The sequence below is a fragment of the Melozone crissalis genome, unplaced genomic scaffold (genome assembly GCF_028551555.1).
Source record: "Melozone crissalis strain CALT ecotype California unplaced genomic scaffold, PUWL_Pcris_2 ptg000057l_1, whole genome shotgun sequence".
Classification (NCBI taxonomy): Eukaryota; Metazoa; Chordata; class Aves; order Passeriformes; family Passerellidae; genus Melozone; species Melozone crissalis.
Window position 1 is genome coordinate 4,836,918 of NW_026535835.1, and position 17,924 is coordinate 4,854,841.

General features: G+C 42.5%; 1 protein-coding gene across 2 annotated transcripts in view; it reads left to right on the top strand.

The window, feature by feature from the left end:
• The window catches only part of ANKFY1 (ankyrin repeat and FYVE domain containing 1), a 29,743-nt gene extending 13,115 nt beyond the window's left edge, over positions 1-16,628 (top strand). For both annotated transcript variants that reach the window (XM_054287303.1, XM_054287304.1), the window contains exons 8-25: positions 1,441-1,645; positions 2,388-2,456; positions 3,175-3,374; positions 3,773-3,870; positions 4,270-4,495; positions 5,425-5,523; positions 5,893-6,046; positions 6,935-7,103; positions 8,267-8,385; positions 8,730-8,886; positions 9,844-10,044; positions 11,232-11,408; positions 12,308-12,455; positions 12,729-12,819; positions 13,210-13,334; positions 13,581-13,727; positions 14,212-14,302; positions 15,272-16,628. In XM_054287303.1, coding sequence (XP_054143278.1) covers positions 1,441-1,645; positions 2,388-2,456; positions 3,175-3,374; positions 3,773-3,870; positions 4,270-4,495; positions 5,425-5,523; positions 5,893-6,046; positions 6,935-7,103; positions 8,267-8,385; positions 8,730-8,886; positions 9,844-10,044; positions 11,232-11,408; positions 12,308-12,455; positions 12,729-12,819; positions 13,210-13,334; positions 13,581-13,727; positions 14,212-14,302; positions 15,272-15,404 — 2,609 coding nt within the window. In that variant the 3' untranslated portion in view covers positions 15,405-16,628. The remainder of the gene's footprint in view (positions 1-1,440; positions 1,646-2,387; positions 2,457-3,174; positions 3,375-3,772; positions 3,871-4,269; positions 4,496-5,424; positions 5,524-5,892; positions 6,047-6,934; positions 7,104-8,266; positions 8,386-8,729; positions 8,887-9,843; positions 10,045-11,231; positions 11,409-12,307; positions 12,456-12,728; positions 12,820-13,209; positions 13,335-13,580; positions 13,728-14,211; positions 14,303-15,271) is intronic.
• The last annotated feature ends 1,296 nt before the right edge of the window (positions 16,629-17,924 follow it).

Here is a 17,924-nt window from a genome sequence, read left to right on the forward strand (position 1 = left end):
ACAACTACATGATTATATTGAGCTGTTCTCCACCTTAGAGTGGAAAATGCATCTTATGAGAACTGGAGCACAGCCGGTTCTGGTTGCCATGGCCACAGGACTCTGAAGGGTTTGGATCAGCAGCATCTTGGCCTGTGGTCAAAGTGTGGTACAAATCTGCAGCAAACACCTTGTGCTGCTCCTTATTTCTGCAGTGTCTTTGGCAGCTCTGTTCCAGAAAGTTTATTTCTAGCACCAAACTGTCTCAGACCCCTAGAAGTAAAGGAAGAAGTTGGGAGCTGTATTTTAAGCTCACAAAATTTGAATTAATCTTCTACATGTCTGAACAGGGTAATGCTGGCACCTGATCCTGTGAGTGAGACTTCAGCTGCAGGAGTAGGAGACACTGTAGGCATAGGTCAGTGTGTGATGGCTGCAGCCCTATGAAACACTGGATTTCCAGCAGGCTGCTCTTCATTCTTACTGCTGGCATTTGTCTCTAGTTCTAATGTCTGCTTTCAGTCTGAGCTGGAGCTCTGGGAATGAACACTTGCTTTTCAGTAACCACAGCTTCAGTGAATTAATCACAGTTAACAATCACATGTTCTGGAAGTGGAGCTAAAGCAAACTGTCTGCACTTGCCACATGATTCTTACTACTTATGTTCACTGAAAAGTGGAGGAATGTCTGATATGGAAATCAGAAAATGGGACTTTTGTTTTTGTTGGCAGAGATAATCCAGCACTATAGATTGAAACACTGTTCTTTGTTCTCTGATCTTGCACTCAGGCCAAGCAAAATGTGAATATGTGAATATGTCTGTGCAAAGTAGCCTTTGAAGCAGGGGCAGCTAGTATTTTCCTGAAGTTGTTCTTTGCATTGGTGTTTCAAGTTCACGGTTTCATGTGTTGAAGTGGGTCTAGTCAAGAAGGAGTTCTTGGGAATGCTGTGCATGGAGGGTCTGCACTGCTAAAGCCCTTACCCTGTATATATACAAGGCCCTGATTTTCCCAGAGCAAAGGCAGTGTTATTACTTGTTTATGTAGTAACACTCAACAGACTGACTTGAACTGGAAACTTTTGACTAGTGCCTTGGAATAGTACCTGTTGTTACAAAAATATTTGTGTCTTTAGTTTGCCCAATGTTTGATTAAAGCAACAATGGATATATCTCAATAGAGGAATGACCAAAGTCAGTATCTCTATAACAGTAAGCTGGTGTGAGAACTTGAGTCATGATAACCTGTGAGCAAATCACTTTTTCCAAGGGCTTGTTGTGAAATATTTTAATCTTGACTTTGCTGTAAAGCATTTTTGAAGTTGCCTGTTGCTGAGGCATTCTAGGAGCAGAAATTGTGTTGGAATGAATGTATGGCATGAAGTCATGTGCACCTGTTTCCTGGAGTATAAAATATACAGGCTACATATATCCATTAATAACCTTGTTTTGTTTCACAAAAGGAGATAAATTTGCTGCAAACTTTCTCATTAAAAATGGTGCCCGTGTGAATGCTGCTACACTGGGAGACCAGGAGACTCCTCTGCACCTTGTGGCATCCTACAGCCCCAAGAAGCACTCCCCAGATGTCATGGCAGAGATGGCACAGATTGCACAGGCCCTCCTGCAGGCAGGAGCCAATCCAAACATGCAGGACAGCAAAGGCAGGTAAATACTGGGGAAATGTAGTGCTGCAGACAGTCTGCTCCACAGAATGCTGTGGAGATCAGATGCAACCTGCTAAGAACCTGTTCAGGTCTTTCAGCAAAGTACAGCTGATGCTGGAAGCAAGAGCTCATTTACCCAATTTGAGACCTGTTGGTAGCACTCAAAGAAAACTGTGCAGGCTGAGTGGTACCTTGGCATGGCAAATTAAACATAGCCCAGCTACAGAAAGCTGGGGTGAGTTGATAGTGTTAGAACACATAGAATACAGCTAAATTGCCTTTATTGAGTCACTGAATGGTAAAAGCTAACTAGGATGACAAATAATATACCTGAAGCTGTCAGGGAAACCAAAATGTTCTCAAAAAAATGCCAGTTTCTACAGTGTGTTTTCTGAAGTGTAGGGCCTGTAAGTTTTTTCACAGGTTAGGTTAGGCTGGCAAGCAAGTTTATAAAATAATATAGAAGACTTGGAATGTATCAGCTGCACGATTCTGATAGGTGAAGCTGTTGTGCTTCTTCCTTTAAAGTTACTTCTTACATTAATGAGTTCCTTACTACCAAATTAATTGGAGTCATGTTCTCTAAAAGTTTAGATTTGTCTTTCTTTTAAGAAATGCTTGTACCCTTCTCCTTTAAGCAGAGATGAAAGCCTGTAGTTCTCTAGGGACATGTTGGTGGCTGGGGCTGAAGTCTGCAGTGTCTCACTCATTCCTGCTGTAACTTTTCTCTGCTCCAATTGCAGGACCCCCTTGCACGTGTCCATTGTGGTCAGGAATGAGCCTGTGTTCAGCCAGCTCCTGCAGTGCAAGCAGTAAGTGTCACATGAATGTTAAATGCACCAAGATTACCTTGGACAGTGAAGATGTAAAAACTGGTTTTACAACCCCTCTGTGCCTTTTTGCCTTATAATAAGACTAGTAAGAATTTGGGATGCAAAAGTGTAAAGGCTTTGCATAAATGAGATGTTAAAACCATATCAGAAGCCATGTAAGTTTTTACCCTACTGTAAAGAAGCAGCAAACTGCATCTCTGTGTTTTATAAAGAGGCTGAAATAATTCCAGAGGTGAAGGTTGATTTGTAGTGGAGCTGAAAGGAGTAATAACACTCTTGAAATATCAGTATATTCTTGAGTTCAACTTGGGTTCTGCTTAGAGGTGACTTCTTAGGATGGTGAAGCAGGAGACTTCATTTGACTCAGTTTCATTGCAGCTGAATTTGCAGTTCTTGTACATGGCTTACTCAAGGGAATTTGCTTCTTTGTTACACTTAGTGGGAGCCTAATCTATCAGGGATTCTACACTTCCCTAGGAGCAATGAGCTTGAATCTGGTAGTCACTGAAAGGTGCTGTGGTTGTTTCAGAGTATTCATAAATTCTCTGAAGTAACTGGAGCTACAGTAGCTTCTTGGCAAGCAAAAGTTGTCAGAGAGGTGTGAGTTAATATGGCTGTTCGGACACTTGGAACTTGAGCTGTGTTTGGGAACCACTTTTTAAGGTATAAATTGGGGGACACTAATTCTTATTTTTAGACTAGACTTGGAGCTGAAGGATCATGAAGGCAGCACAGCTCTGTGGCTTGCAGTGCAGTATATCACTGTGTCCTCTGATCAGTCTGTGAACCCTTTTGAGGATGCCCCTGTTGTGAATGGAACCTCCTTTGATGAGAACAGTTTTGCAGCAAGGTTGATCCAGCGAGGCAGCAATACAGATGCTCCAGACACAGTAACAGGTAAACCAGAGGTTTGTATTTCATTGTAGGTGGAAGGCTTGTGTGTTAATTGCTTAATGCTGAGTGCACTTGGAGGAGCTGCATGAGGTTTCAGCAGCAATTGCTCCATAATAAATGCCAGGTGGTAGTTGCTTTACCCAGAGCTGCTGCACTGACAAGCTGAGATGGACTTGCAGAAAGTGACAGAAAATCTGGACTCATTGCCAGGTTCTTAAATCCTTTACAATTTCAAGATGTGTAATCACTAAATGGAAGTGCATGTGACAATTGGAAGGGGGCTACTACCAACCTAATAGCAAGGGTTTTCCTTGTTGACTTCAAAGTGTAGTGGGGAAGGTGTTAGCACACTTTAGTATCAAAGTGTGGTTGGAATAACAGTGTTCATGGTTTTTCTTTAGGAAACTGCTTGCTTCAGAGAGCAGCTGGTGCAGGAAATGAGGCAGCTTCTCTCTTCCTAGCAACTCATGGAGCAAAAGTCAACCACCAAAACAAATGGGTAAAAGCAGAAACTTAGTCTGAAAGTTTCCTTACTTCTCTTCAAAAATAAGATAGCAGAGATCTCTTATGGTTAAACCATAGCTTAAAGCAAGTTGGAGCACTTTGTGAACCTCTGCATGTTTTCAGGTATTTACTAGTGACCACTTGCATTCTTGTGGCACTGTTCTTGCAGAATCACCAATTGTTAACATGCTTTTAGCACTCACTGCAGTGCCTGGTGTAATAAAATCCTTAGTAAAAGCTAACTCATGTAGTTTGGAGCTCCTAACGAGCTTCAGCTGCTAGGGGTGAAACTCTTCACACCAGCTCTTGTAGTTTTAATAGTTTAATTTTAAGAGTTTAAAAGCTGCTTCTCTTCATGTCTCAAGCTGTTAACCCAGCACCTTGTTTATTAAAGGGAGAAACCCCACTGCACACAGCCTGCAGGCATGGCCTGGCAAACCTGACAGCAGAGCTCCTGCAGCAAGGAGCCAATCCCAACATCCAGACAGCAGAAGCAGTGCCTGGGCAGAAGGATGCACCTGCTCCTCCATCAGCAGAGAATGTTCATCTGCAAACTCCCCTTCACATGGCTATTGCTTACAACCACCCAGATGTGGTGTCAGTCATCCTAGAACAAAAAGGTGGGTGTCCTGACTTGATGCTGCAGTGAATTGGTGTGTCAGGATGGCATCCAAGCTGTTCTGACAAGCTACTAAGAAAGCAGATCTTCCTGTAAGCAGTGTTTAAGTGTAGCAATTAATAAGACTGGCTAACTAGTCTTAAATCATCTGCTTGTTAAAACAAGAAAATTATTTTGTCTGTTTGTAAATTCTCCACTGTAGGTAATGGACTTGAGCAGTTAGTCTTGGGTTCTGTTACAGCTGAGATAGCTTCAAAGCATTTGCTTCAGGTGGATGCTGGAATCAATTTTGGATAAAGACATTTTTCTGTGGTGAGATTGCTGCCTCCCTCAACTCCTAGAGGATTTTATACAGAGCAATGCTGATATTATTGTAGAGTTAAGACTTGAGTGCTCAAATACCACCAGATGAGTTCATTAAATGCTACTAATCAGCTTTCTAGCATCAGGAAGGGAATTTGACAGCTGAAGCAAGGCCAGTTTTGTCTCCTACCACAACTGGGATTTACAAGGAAGTAGGTAAACTGGGGTAAATATTGCCCTTCCCAGGTAAATATGGCCCATCCCAGTAGGTGAGCTGGGGTAAATATTGCCCATCCCAGGCTGCACCATATTGTGGAGCCTCCACTCTTCATTCTCACAGCCTTGTATATACCACCCTATTTGGAATTGCAGCTAGAAAGGTTAAACCTCTTAGCTAGAAAATTGATTTTTTCCTTGGTATATGTATTAAGATCAGTCAGTAGTGGCAATATGATCTGAATCCTAGGCAGCGTCACATCAGGGAAACTGAAGGTGCTTTGCTCAGATCTTACACACTGACTGCTAAAGGAACAGCTTAGTACAAACTGTGGCATTGCTGCTGCAGCTTTCAGTGTGTGACTGCAGGTCAAGTACAAGAATACCCTAATTCCTTGTGCTTTCTTGTAGCTAATGCTCTTCATGCTACCAACAACTTGCAAATCATTCCTGACTTTAGTCTGAAGGACTCAAGAGACCAGACTGTGCTGGGGTTGGCTCTTTGGACAGGTATGTGCCTTCAGGATGTGAAGCTACAATGGGAACAAGATTTTCTTAAAGATAAAACAGCTGCTGTGTGTTCATGTTCTGGCTTGTGCTGCTGGGGAGGAGTTGTCAATGAGAGCTTTAGATGGTTCTTCATATTTTAAAATTAGTGTTCACATATGACTTAGTGAAAGATTTCTAGTCTTGCAGCTTCTGCCCAGGACTGTACTTGCACTTTAGTGGAATTCTTCCTCTGTGAACCCACTGGTAGTTTCCATATTAGATGAAAACTATTAATCATATTGTTTGTGCACATGAACTTGATTCTATTAGTCTCAGAGTGTCTGTTTTATAGAACTGAAGGTGAAATACTAATGAGCTTTTTCTGTTCAGGCATGCACACAATAGCAGCCCAGCTGCTGGGATCTGGGGCATCCATCAATGACACCATGTCAGATGGACAGACACTCCTGCACATGGCAATCCAGAGACAGGACAGTAAGAGTGCCCTCTTCCTGCTGGAACACCAGGCAGATATAAATGTCAGGTAAGGTCCTAACTGACACAACTCTCACTTGTGTATGTATCTAGGAGCAGGTGCTGGCTGCCTTTGTACAATGGCTTGAGATTTGTTTCAGATCTGATTTACACATAGTTTTATTTTGGCACTGTTTTGTGGCACTGGTTATGGCTGAGGGATTACATGTGTTAGCCCCATTGGTCAGTACCTCCTCTTGAGGCTGCAGAAGGAGGTGCCACTTAATTCTAGGTAAAACAGCTTCCTCTGTGGCAGACTGAAGTCCTAGAGACAGGCCTAGAGGCACTGAACTTCTATTGTCTCATCCATTTGCCAGCTTGTTAGAGCTGCATGTTTGCTACCATCTAAAATAATTAGATACTGATCCAGCAACAGGAGTCTGATAATCTTTCCTCCTCAGTGTCTCCTAGACAACTTACATTAGACTTAACAGAACATTTGTCTGCTTACATGACTGACAGGCTGTCTGTTAAATTTGGCAAGCTGTACTGTAATGAATGTCATGGGTACAAACTGCCTAAAGCTGCTGTTCTGACTTCAACTTTCTAACAGTTGGTATTTGACTGTTGCTTGAAGTGTTGCCACGTTGGAGACAAAGCTGTTTGCTTCTGTGGCAGCAGGCTGGCTCAGAAAGAACTCTGTTCAAATAATGGCTGCATTGAAGGAATTGAATGTCTCTGAGCTAAGAACACTAACTTGTTTTTCCAACTGTAGAAATCAATCACTTGGTAAAATTGAAGGGGAGAGAAAGGTAGACTAGAGAGCTGTGATGAAATACACGGTGTGTTTGTGATGCAAAAATACATACAAGAGGAGTTAATTCTTGGCTATGCCAATTAAGTGCTGTTGCTGAACTTTATAATGCATCTGTAACACTTGGAAGTGTCCCTGCTGCAGGACCCAGGATGGACAGACAGCCCTGCAGCTGGCCATCCAAAACCAGCTCCCACTTGTGGTGGATGCCATTTGTACCAGGGGAGCAGACATGTCTGTGCCTGATGAGAAAGGAAATCCTCCCTTGTGGCTTGCCTTGGAAAACAACCTGGAAGACATTGCATCAACTCTGGTAAGAGTCAGGTGGCTTTAGTCTCACTTTTGTTCATCTTCCTAGCAGCAAAAGGCTTCAGCAGCAAAAGCAAACTCAATGCATGAAAAGAACAGGCTAGTCCAATATGACTAATTTCTGGAGGTCTTTTCTTCACCAGAAATTCCTCTTTACTGCAGGAATCTTATAAATACTGTAGTGTGCATGACCAAATATCTGGCAGCCACTTTAATAAGAAAATATATTCTATATATATCCTGCTGTCTGGATTCCTGATCTGGATGGAGTAAGGATCTACTTAGGTCAGTCTGTAGCATACACAACTTGTGTAATTATCAGCTTTCTGAATAAAATTGAATACTCATTTTATGCTTTAGTGTATGTGCTTTTTATTGCATCTTAACATTGAACCAAGAAGGCCTTTAAATGCTCATATTTACTTTAAAGACTGTTTACTTTCAGGCATGGGTGATACAACAGATTTCCTAGGATACACAAGTAGACCTCCTTGTGTCTTTTTCATAAGGAAGTTACTTGGAAGCTTTGTCCAATTGTCTGCTAGAGACAACTGGTTAAAAACTCTGCTAGTGGCATGAGAAATACATTTTGTAGCTGTTCTTGACTGTGCTGGTCAACACTTTTCCATGGAGTCAACACTCTTAACTACTCATCTTTAAACCTTGTCAATAGTTTGTCAAGTGGAGTAGAACAAGTCTTAAGTGCCGCATTGCTCAAGTACGTAGTTCTCTAGTTGAAGAATACAAATATTAGCAATAGAGTTCCTGGAAAAAACCTCTCTCTGTTTAGCTGAATGTCTGAGCAAGCAGGGAACTGGGCCAGACCTTCAAAGTCTGCTGCTGCTGCTTGATTTACTGTAGGTGCCTGTCATTGCTGAAAATGAGGTAACTAATCCAACCTGCTTTAGATCTGTCTATCAAAGTGTATGGACAAATATTTGAATTGTTAGTAAATACCACCTAATTAAGGATTACACAGTAAACTAATAAAGTATTGATCTGGAAGACTTTAATATAGCTTCCTGAAATTCAGTGACTGTCACAAGAATAGACAAGACAAGTCAAGTTTTACCTCTAGAGGATAATGTTCCAGAAGCATTAGTCAGGGACTATAGTTGGAGCTAGTTGAAAAAACCCTTCATTGTGTCATTGGGCTTCTCTTTCCAGGTCAGGCATGGCTGTGATGCCACGTGTTGGGGGTCAGGACCCAGTGGCTGCTCACAAACCCTTCTGCACAGAGCCATTGATGAGAACAGTGAGCAGATTGCTTGTTTCCTGATCCGCAGGTCAGAGCCCTTCCCAAACACAAAGCTCTAACATGCATGTGGGGTGTTCCTGGCATAAATTAATTGAATGCTCTCTTAAATCAGTAACAACTATGTGCTTCTTTAGGCTTTTGCTGGGTGGGTGACACTCAGGGAATTCTGACCAATCCAAAGGACACATTCTGTTATCTGTAATAGCATCATGTTCTTGATGACAAGAATCAAACCAAAACCAGGAACTTGTGCTTTTGTAGAATGTGTCAGCAGTTGCTGTGTCAGCTCTTGGAATCTTTTCTGTGACCTTTATTGAAGCAGTTTAAATCTGGATTAAACATAATGAATTGACGGCACTGTGTGTGTTGTAGTGGGTGTGATGTGAATAGTCCCAGAAAGCCAGGCCCAAATGGGGAAGGAGATGAGGAAGCCCATGATGGACAGACACCCCTGCACTTGGCAGCCTGCTGGGGACTGGAGGAGGTGATCCAGTGCCTTCTGGAGTTTGGTGCCAATGTCAATGCTCAGGTATGTGGACAAATCATGCACAAGTTTTAAAAGTAAATTTTAAAAGTAAATTCTTTTCCCCCAAAGTACTGAAAACAAACTTTTCTCTCACCTGTGTATTTTGCATGATAGAGAAAAGAGAATCTTGCTCTTAGAGCTGAGCCATGGCAATGACTGGATGCAGCTCTGCTTTCTCTCCTGTCCCTTTTTACCACACCTGGTGCTTATCTGCCCATGTGGTGGTTAATTCAGGAAGCTGTGCTGAGGAAAAATGATACAGAAAACTTACTGCAATGTTGGTTTTCTCCTGGAACAGGGGGATACAGTGTGTCCTGTCCCTAGTGTGAGTTAAAGGCAGGAGCACAGCTGTAATTAATAATTAAACCAGCTACAGTGTAAAACCCCAGAATACTCTGCTTTGTTAGTATGTTTGGGAAATGTCTTCTGTTATTTAGTAAACTGAGGCGATGTAAGTATGAGTTACACTTCATTTTTGATTACACAGTAATCCTTAAACAGAAGCTTTATAAATAACAACAAAAGAAATGAATGGATAACATTTTTAGGTCCCGATGCTGTTGAAAGTGACATTAAAATGAATTACAGAACACAGTCACAAAGCAGCCTTGGCTGTAAACTGCTGCTTGATGCAGACAAATGTTTAAACACCTCAGCTGACTTTGCTATTAAATTTGCATGCTAATCTCTGCCCCCAAAATGACTGACTAAATGGGAGATGTTGTGGTGAGCTATTTAAAAGGCTGTATAGCACAGGATTGAGGTCAGCCTGTTGGGAGAAACAAATCTCAATTTGCTTTTCTTACACTGGGTTTGAGCCTGCCCTGCAGCTGTTTGGTGTCCCATGCTCAAGGAAGCTGGGTAGGTGACAGGACTAAACTACACTTGACCCTTCAGAGTTAGGGAAGGATTTCTGTACTACTGAGTCTATATTTAACAAACTTTCTGGTTTCCTTCTAGGATGCAGAAGGAAGAACTCCAATCCATGTTGCCATTAGCAACCAACATAATGTTATCATTCAGCTGATGATTTCACATCCAGATATTAAGCTGAATGTACGTGACAGGCAAGGAATGACTCCCTTTGCTTGTGCCATGACATACAAAAACAATAAAGCAGCTGAAGCAATTTTGAAGAGGGAACCAGGAGCTGCAGAACAGGTAAGCTGGGAGAGTTCAAACCATGCTGGTTTTGTTACTGCATTAGTTTGTGGTAACAGCTGTTCCACAAGCCAGTTCTGTTTTATCCTTTTGTGGCTTTACATGCAATCCATTTGCCAGATGCCAGTTCTCTTAAGCAGGATTTATTAGGAAACTGTAGGTGTGTATGTGATATGTGTAAGAACATTAAGGGTTAGTGTCTTGTCAATTCTTCTTATCCTGTCAATACTAAACTGGGAAACAGGCATATGTGTGTATAAGGAGAAAATTCTAACTCCACTCTTGTCTTGTGCTGGACTAGTACAGAAATAATCTGTTACCCAGCTCTCCTAAAGCTATCCACAACAGAAAACCTGACCTAAAATAACTGAATAATAGATGCTATGCTGCCCTGCTGAACTATAAAACCTCCAACTGTATCTTCAGGCTTCTGGTGTGACACTTCAGGCAGCTGTTCAGGAGATTCTTCCTATCCTGTGTAAGTTTAATTGCCAGTAAAATATTTGAGTGCTTAGTGAGGTCTTGTATTATATCTAAAACATGATAACAAGTACAGCCAGTTTAAATATGCTTTGACATCAGCTGCAAGGCAAAGTTGAACAACATGTACTTGGTATTAGGCCAGAAAAATGAATTCTCAGGTTGCCCAGAGCAGCTGTGGCTGCCCCATCCCTGGAAGTGTCCAAGGCCAGGTTGGACAGGGCTTGGAGCACCCTGGGATAGTGGAAGGTGTTCCTCCCATGGCAGGGGGTGGCCTGGATCACCTTGGGAGGTCCCTTCCCACCCAAACCTATGTTTGTTTGAATACATTTTACATCATTGTGGCAGGATCCCATGTTGCTTCCTTCTCCTGGATGAATTGCCAGATAGACTCAAGCTTGTTTCATTTAACTGAGTTTATCATTAACTGCTACTCTGTACTTCACCACAACAGCTGTTAACTGTCTAAAAATACTGTCCAGTGTGTGGTCAAGAAAGGACAAAGTTATAAAATAGTGTGAGGCAGACTGGACTGAGCAGTTGCAGGAGATAATTTTTATCTCAGTTCAGTTATTCAGTAGTCACATCTATCAGATAAGTGTCACCAGTGAAAGGAACAGGATTCTACAGTGAAAACACATCCTACTCCATAAAACCCCTTGTTCTACAGGAACAACAAACTAATTCCAGTGCCCTCTCTGCCTCAGGTGGATAACAAGGGTCGGAATTTCCTGCACGTGGCCGTGCAGAACTCGGACATCGAGAGCGTGCTGTTCCTGATCAGCGTGCAGGCCAACGTCAACTCGCGCGTGCAGGACGCCTCCAAGCTGACCCCGCTGCACCTGGCAGTGCAGGCTGGCTCCGAGATCATCGTGAGGAACCTGGTGTGTGCTGGGGCTCAGCCTGGCTCTGCCCAAAGGGTGCCCTCTGCTCCCTGCACAGTGCCTGCAGCTGGTCCCTCACAGCACTGACCCCCCTTCTGCTGGAACAAACCCCCTGAGCTTGGGCTGTTGGCTGAGCTGCCACAGCAGCCTTCACATGAGGGTGCTGGGTTTGCAGCAGTCGCTACGTTTGGTTCTTTGTAAAGAATCTTCCCTGGGTTTGGTTCTTTGTAAAGAACTTTTCCCTTCCCTAGGTTTGGTTCCTTGTAAAGAACCTTCCCTAGGTTTGCTTCTTTGTAAAGAACCTGCCCTAGGTTTGGTTCTTTGTAAGGAACCTTCCCTAGGTTTAGTTCTTTGTAAAGAATCTTCCCTGGCCCTTTCTGCACATTTGAGCAGTTGTAGCAAAAACAAGTTGTAGCAGCTCAGTAATTAAACCATTTTATACACTGGAGGCCTGGAAGTATCTCTGTGCAGTGGTGTCCTGTGTGCTTCATTCACAGAAATGTTGGCTAAAATAGCCCTGAAACCATCTTTGAACATTTTCTTTCTTGCCTCCTGACAGCTGCTTGCAGAACAGAAAGCCCCCTTAGCTTGGGCTGTTGGCTGAGCTGCCACAGGAGCCTTCACATGAGGGTGTTGGGTTTGCAGCAATCACTAGGTCTGGTTCTTTGTAAAGAACCTTCCCTAGGTTTGGTTCTTCTTAAAGAGTCTTCCCTTGCCCTTTCTGCACATTTGAACACAAACACACTTGTAGCACCTCAGTAATTGTACCATTTTATACACTCTGGAAGCCTAAAGTATCTCTGTGAAGCAGAGTCTTGTGTGCTCATTCACAGAGATAAACTGTTGGCTAAAATAGCCTGAAACCATCTTTGAACATTTTCCTTCTTGCCTCCTGCCAGCTGCTTGCAGGTGCCCAGGTGAATGAACTGACCAAGCACCGTCAGACTGCTCTTCACTTAGCAGCCCAGCAAGACCTGCCCACCATTTGTTCAGTCCTTCTGGAGAATGGAGTGGACTTTGCAGCTGTGGATGAAAATGGAAATAATGGTAAACTTTACACAAGTAAATGCAGAACACTTCAGTAGGTCTGTTAATGGTGTGTCCTAGAGGTGGAGAGCTCACTGTGAATGGCCTTGCACTGCAAAGGCGAAAGAATGAAAGTCCAGGAAATCAAAGCAGATGGAAGGAGCTGTTTGAGAAGGAGGGTTGGGAAAGTGGAAGGAGGTTGTTTTGTTTAGGTATTAAGCTGTAATTATTGTTGGTACTCAGAGTCTTGAACCTTCTTTTTCTCTTTTTCTTTGTTTTTTTTTAACTGTTCAGCTCTGCATCTGGCAGTGATGCACGGCCGGCTGAACAACATCCGGGTCCTCCTCACAGAGTGCAATGTAGATGCAGAAGCCTTTAATATCAGGTAATCATTTATATTCTAATAATATCAGGTAATTAAAGCCTTTAATTTTAATATCATGTAATTATTTATATTATAATTATATCAGGCTAAAAGAACCACTTTGTATTTTAAAATATATGCTGATATGCTGCTTAAAAATATATATTTGGCTTGTATTATATTATTTATACACAAATTTGGAAGTATGCAGATGATTCTGTGTCTAAATTCTGTGCAAATTATATCTATACACCAAGGAAGGAAAGTTAAGTAGGCAGTTGTGTGTGATATACTGAGTTACTGAGATGTAGCATTGTTCAAGTCTGAAGCAGACTTGAAAGCAAGGAGAGTTGGATGAGTAACTGCAGTAGCAAGCAGACCTTGATCAGGATAACAAACTCTTTTCCCCAGAGGCCAGTCACCAATGCATATTTTGGGACAATATGGGAAAGATAATGCAGCAGCCATCTGTGACCTCTTCTTGGAGTGTATGCCAGAATACCCTCTAGACAAACCTGATGCTGAAGGAAACACAGGTAGGTGAGACTCAACAATTACTAAACTTGAAAGTAATCAAGTTGTATTCATGATATGTCACTTTTAAAGCTGGAATAATTGCCAGTAGTATGTTAAATACAGTAGGAGGCACACAATACATGGAAACTTAAAAACTAAAGATCTTGTCTGGACTGGATGTAACACAATCTACCACTCTGTTAGCTGGCTTTTATTTTTCAGTGCTCTTCTTGGCTTGCATGAACTGTCTGGCTTTTATTTTTCAGTGCTCCTCTTGGCTTACATGAAGGGAAATGCTAACTTGTGTCGTGCAATAGTGAGAGCAGGGGCTCGCCTGGGAGTTAACAATAACCAAGGAGTCAATATCTTCAACTATCAAGTGGCTACAAAGCAGCTTCTCTTTAGATTGCTGGGTAAGTACCACTTGCTGTGGTGGGGAAGTATTTCTGGCTTATGCTTCCAGGATACTTCAGAGGAAAAAACTCTGGGCTTCTGACTTAGATTACAGTAATTCCAGAGAGGCAGAACTTGTGAATTTTATGCTATTAACAGTGCAGAGTAGAAATATTAGTTTTTCTGGTGATTAGCTGAAAAGTTGTACAATACAGACTGTTGCTACTTTTTTTGGAAGGATAGACATGGAAATTTTGGCTGGTTGTGTAGTCCAGTGTAGCTTAAAACACAGACACTGCTTTTTAACTGGTGCTGCACAGTTGCTGTGGACAATAAGATGGAAATCAACTACAGATTATCTACAAAGGAGACTCTAGCTCCTGTAAGAGTAATTAAATCTCCATTACACTGAATGCAGCCTAGAACTGGAAAAAGCCTTCAGGTTTAGTGTACTCAGAAGGTGTCTGAGCCCATTTTTGCCTTCACATTTTTACCTCTTAACAGATATGCTGACAAAAGAACCTCCCTGGTGTGATGGCTCCAACTGCTATGAGTGTGCTGCCAAATTTGGAGTCACGACAAGAAAGCATCACTGGTAATATGAGCCCCCTTGCTGTGCTTACAAGGAAATGGATTCCTCCCCAATGTAGCTGGGCTTGCTTCTTCTAGTAGCTTAGGAAATCTCCATGTAGGTGTATAACCAGTAATCCAGCTGAAACATTCCATCCTGTCTTAGATCAGAAACTTGTAGTCTGACTGAAATAATATTTTAAGCAGCTTGTGCATTTAATATTTTGATTAGTTATAAATGAGAAATCATGTCCAAGTTCCAGTAGTGAAACAGGATTTAAATACCCAGTTGTCAGAGAAAGAGTGTGAGGCACTTCACTCCACAGAAGAGCAACAATACATTTTATGGAGAGAGTGAGTTAATAGAAGTTCAGTGGTAAATGTGGCAGTGGTTTATCAGGACTTGATTATTTCCTGCACAGAGGTTGGGGTCAGGGAGAGCCTCCTGTGGAGGCAGGAGGTTCAGAGAGAGCAGCCACTGGGGCTGGGGCTGACACAGGAGAGACAGTGGGGAGCACAGCACCACCACAGTGGTAGGATGACCTGCTCCAAAAGAGGTGGCAGATTCAGGCAGGAGTTCACAGCTTAAGTTTGGGATCCTGTTGGCAGTGTGGAAATGGTTGAAGATGAACATGAGCTGCTCTTCTGTAGATAGTTGCCTTTTCAAAATAGTCTGAACTTGTAAAAAGCATGCTGGGTTGGAAGGGTGCTAAGCTAAGATTTTTCTTAGCTCAGAGAAGCTACACATGCCTCAGTTGAAGCAGTACCATGTGATTCACTGGTACAGAACCAACACGTGCTGTTGGCATTAGTCAGTTATTCCAAAATATCAGAAAGATACAAGACAAATATCAGAAGATACAAGATAATCATAGCTTTTCAACTGCTAATGTGTATTTAATGATGCTATCATTGATAAAGAATGTCAGACAGTAACATCCTGGTGTTCACCTGGAGGGAATTCACTTTTCTCCCACCCCTCTTCTGTCAACAGCCGACACTGTGGACGCCTGCTCTGCCATAAGTGCTCAACAAAGGAGATTCCTATCATAAAATTTGATCTGAACAAGCCAGTTCGAGTTTGCAACATCTGCTTTGATGTCCTGACTCTGGGAGGAGTCTCCTAGTATGCTGTGGAAGTAAAGGGATTCCCAGTCAGTGCTCCTGACAGCAGCTCTGCTTACAAGCCCTCTGGATAGGGAAGAGGGGGCTTACACATGTCTTCTGCAATAGACTGAACTAATTAAGGACCCTGTTATGATATACTCTGGTATAAATGATTTTGTATGACTGTAAATGTATCAGGCTGCGATAGACTTCACTAGGAATCAGAGTGGATTGTTGGAACCAAGTGACAAAAGAATTGAGACCCTCTTCTAGTTGCAGTGGGGTATGGAAGCTGAAATTTGTACTGATTGAATCTGCATAAAACAGGTCTGTCCTCAACATGGTGCTTTGCACTGAGCAACTCTATTAAGTCCTGTGGCTTTCAGGCTGCTTAGTAGAGGTGGTATTAAGTTTCAGGGTAACCAGGTATCTTTCTTTGCTTTGTCTTAAAGATAAATGTTCCCCTTCTCTAGAGAAGACTTTTTGTGAAGCTAAACTGAGCTGTTGCAACCACTGTTCAAGAAACTCTTCAGACCTGGAGGTAGTTCTAAGTATAGCTCAAGAATTGTGGCCTTACAACAGAAAGCTTTACAACATCTGATGCAAAGCAGTCAGAATTGCAGATCCACATCTTGATACCTCCTCAGCAAAGGACTCGTTAGCTTTAGCATGTTCAAGAGAAGTGCAAGATTGTTTTAGGAAAATGCTCTTGCTCATACCTGCTGGAACTGTCAGTCTTCATTGCACTTTCATATTTATGTTGCTGGTCCTTGCAGTCCATGGCACTTGTACAAATGACCATGAGTTTGCTGAAAGGCTGAGCATGTGCTAAAGGAGAAACACTAAAAGTGGTGGAGTCTAACTCCCAGTACAGCAATAAATGCTGAAGTGCATTAGGAGTCCCAGGAGGGACAGAAACACTTTCCTGGGGCTTGAGGGGCCTGGTAACTGCTGTGGGAGAGTCAGAAACCCTGCCAAGTGTAGAATGTGCTGCACCTCTAGACACTAAACCTGGGCCCATTTTCAGCAGGATTGCTGGGGAGTGGGAGTGTACATGGAGGCTTCCTGTTAGGAGTAAGCTGCAGGGTTTTAATCTAGGCTGGTTGTACTCTCTTCAACATGCTGAGTCTGTGGAAACCTACCACCACATAGTCTGGGTAAGCAGGAAAGTACTTGACTGGCAGACCAGCTTGTGATTTGGTGGGCAAAGGCTTCAGTTAGAAAAATGGGTACTTAAGCAAAACTACATGCCATGTTAGGGCCGTTTTTATTTCAAGAGGTAAAGCTAGTATAGACTCAATTCAGCATTCCTCATCTTTGCTCCATGAATTGGTGTGCATTTTTTAATGACTGTTATCTCCAGTGAACTGGATGGACAGGTGATGATGTGTTGCCCTGTTTGGAGCAGTGACTTGTTGGTCTTGAAGAGTGAGAGGAGATGATGAACCAGGCTGCTCCTGTTACAGGAAGCTTTCTCAGTTTTTCTCAAGCTTGTACAAGGAGAGGACAGGAGAGGGTGCAATTGCTGACATTTGTATGATTAATTTCACATCAAGTCTCACTTGATCTGCACTTTGATCTTCCAAAATGCCTCTGTTGTAACTGGAATCACCCCTGTACCACTAGGGAAGAACAATGGATGAAATACAAACTTGCCTCACTGTTTGATGTCTGCTGCTGACATGTTGCAACAGAATGCTCTGGGTCACACAGCTGGTCTCTAACACAGTTCCTAATGCAAATGGGGCACCTCTGGCACAATGCTGTGGGTGAATGAGGGAAAATAGTGCTGTCAGTTAATGTTAGCTGCAGTAATTGTTGGTGTCAGTTAACTACAATCTACAGTTGGGGGGTTTTTAAACAAAAGAGATGATGGAAAACATTGTACTTCTGGTATTTCAGAGTGTCACTGGTTGCAGATCTAGCCATGAAAGAATGATGGAAAGTGCATTTGGTGAAAGAAGTCTTGACTGTAATCCCATGGTAACATGTTGTTTTCCTTCTTGGTTTGGAGCTGAAGTGCTGTGGAGGGGTAAGGGTGTGCTCAGAATGCTCAAAGTGCAGAGGAGGGGTTTTCCTGTGGGCTTCAGCCTGGTGGGGAAACTGCACAGCATGTAATTGCCAAAGGATTTAAACATCACTGTTTCAGTGGCTTCTCTGATGTAAGGGCAAGGGAGCAGGAAAGCAGTGACGGAAAATGTGGATCTGGTGAAAATTCAGATTAACTGAATGGCAAGTTAAGGCTGGGTAGTTGCTTTCTGAAAAATAGGATCTTGATTATAACTGTAAAACTGTGGGAAGGATCTGGGAAACCACCTGTAGTGCTCCTGGTTTGCTGTTTACAGCCAGTACTGTCCCAGCTTACTTACTGAAGTCTGAAAGGAAAGTAGATTATTGTTAAATATACAGCCTGAGGTGTTTGTTTAATTTAAAGCAACTAAATACAGCAAATTTGATCTTTTAAAGTGCCTTTGAGATAGTTTCCTTCCAGCCAACTCCAAATAGCTTTCTGCCAGAGCTAAAGAGGGAAAGCTCACAAC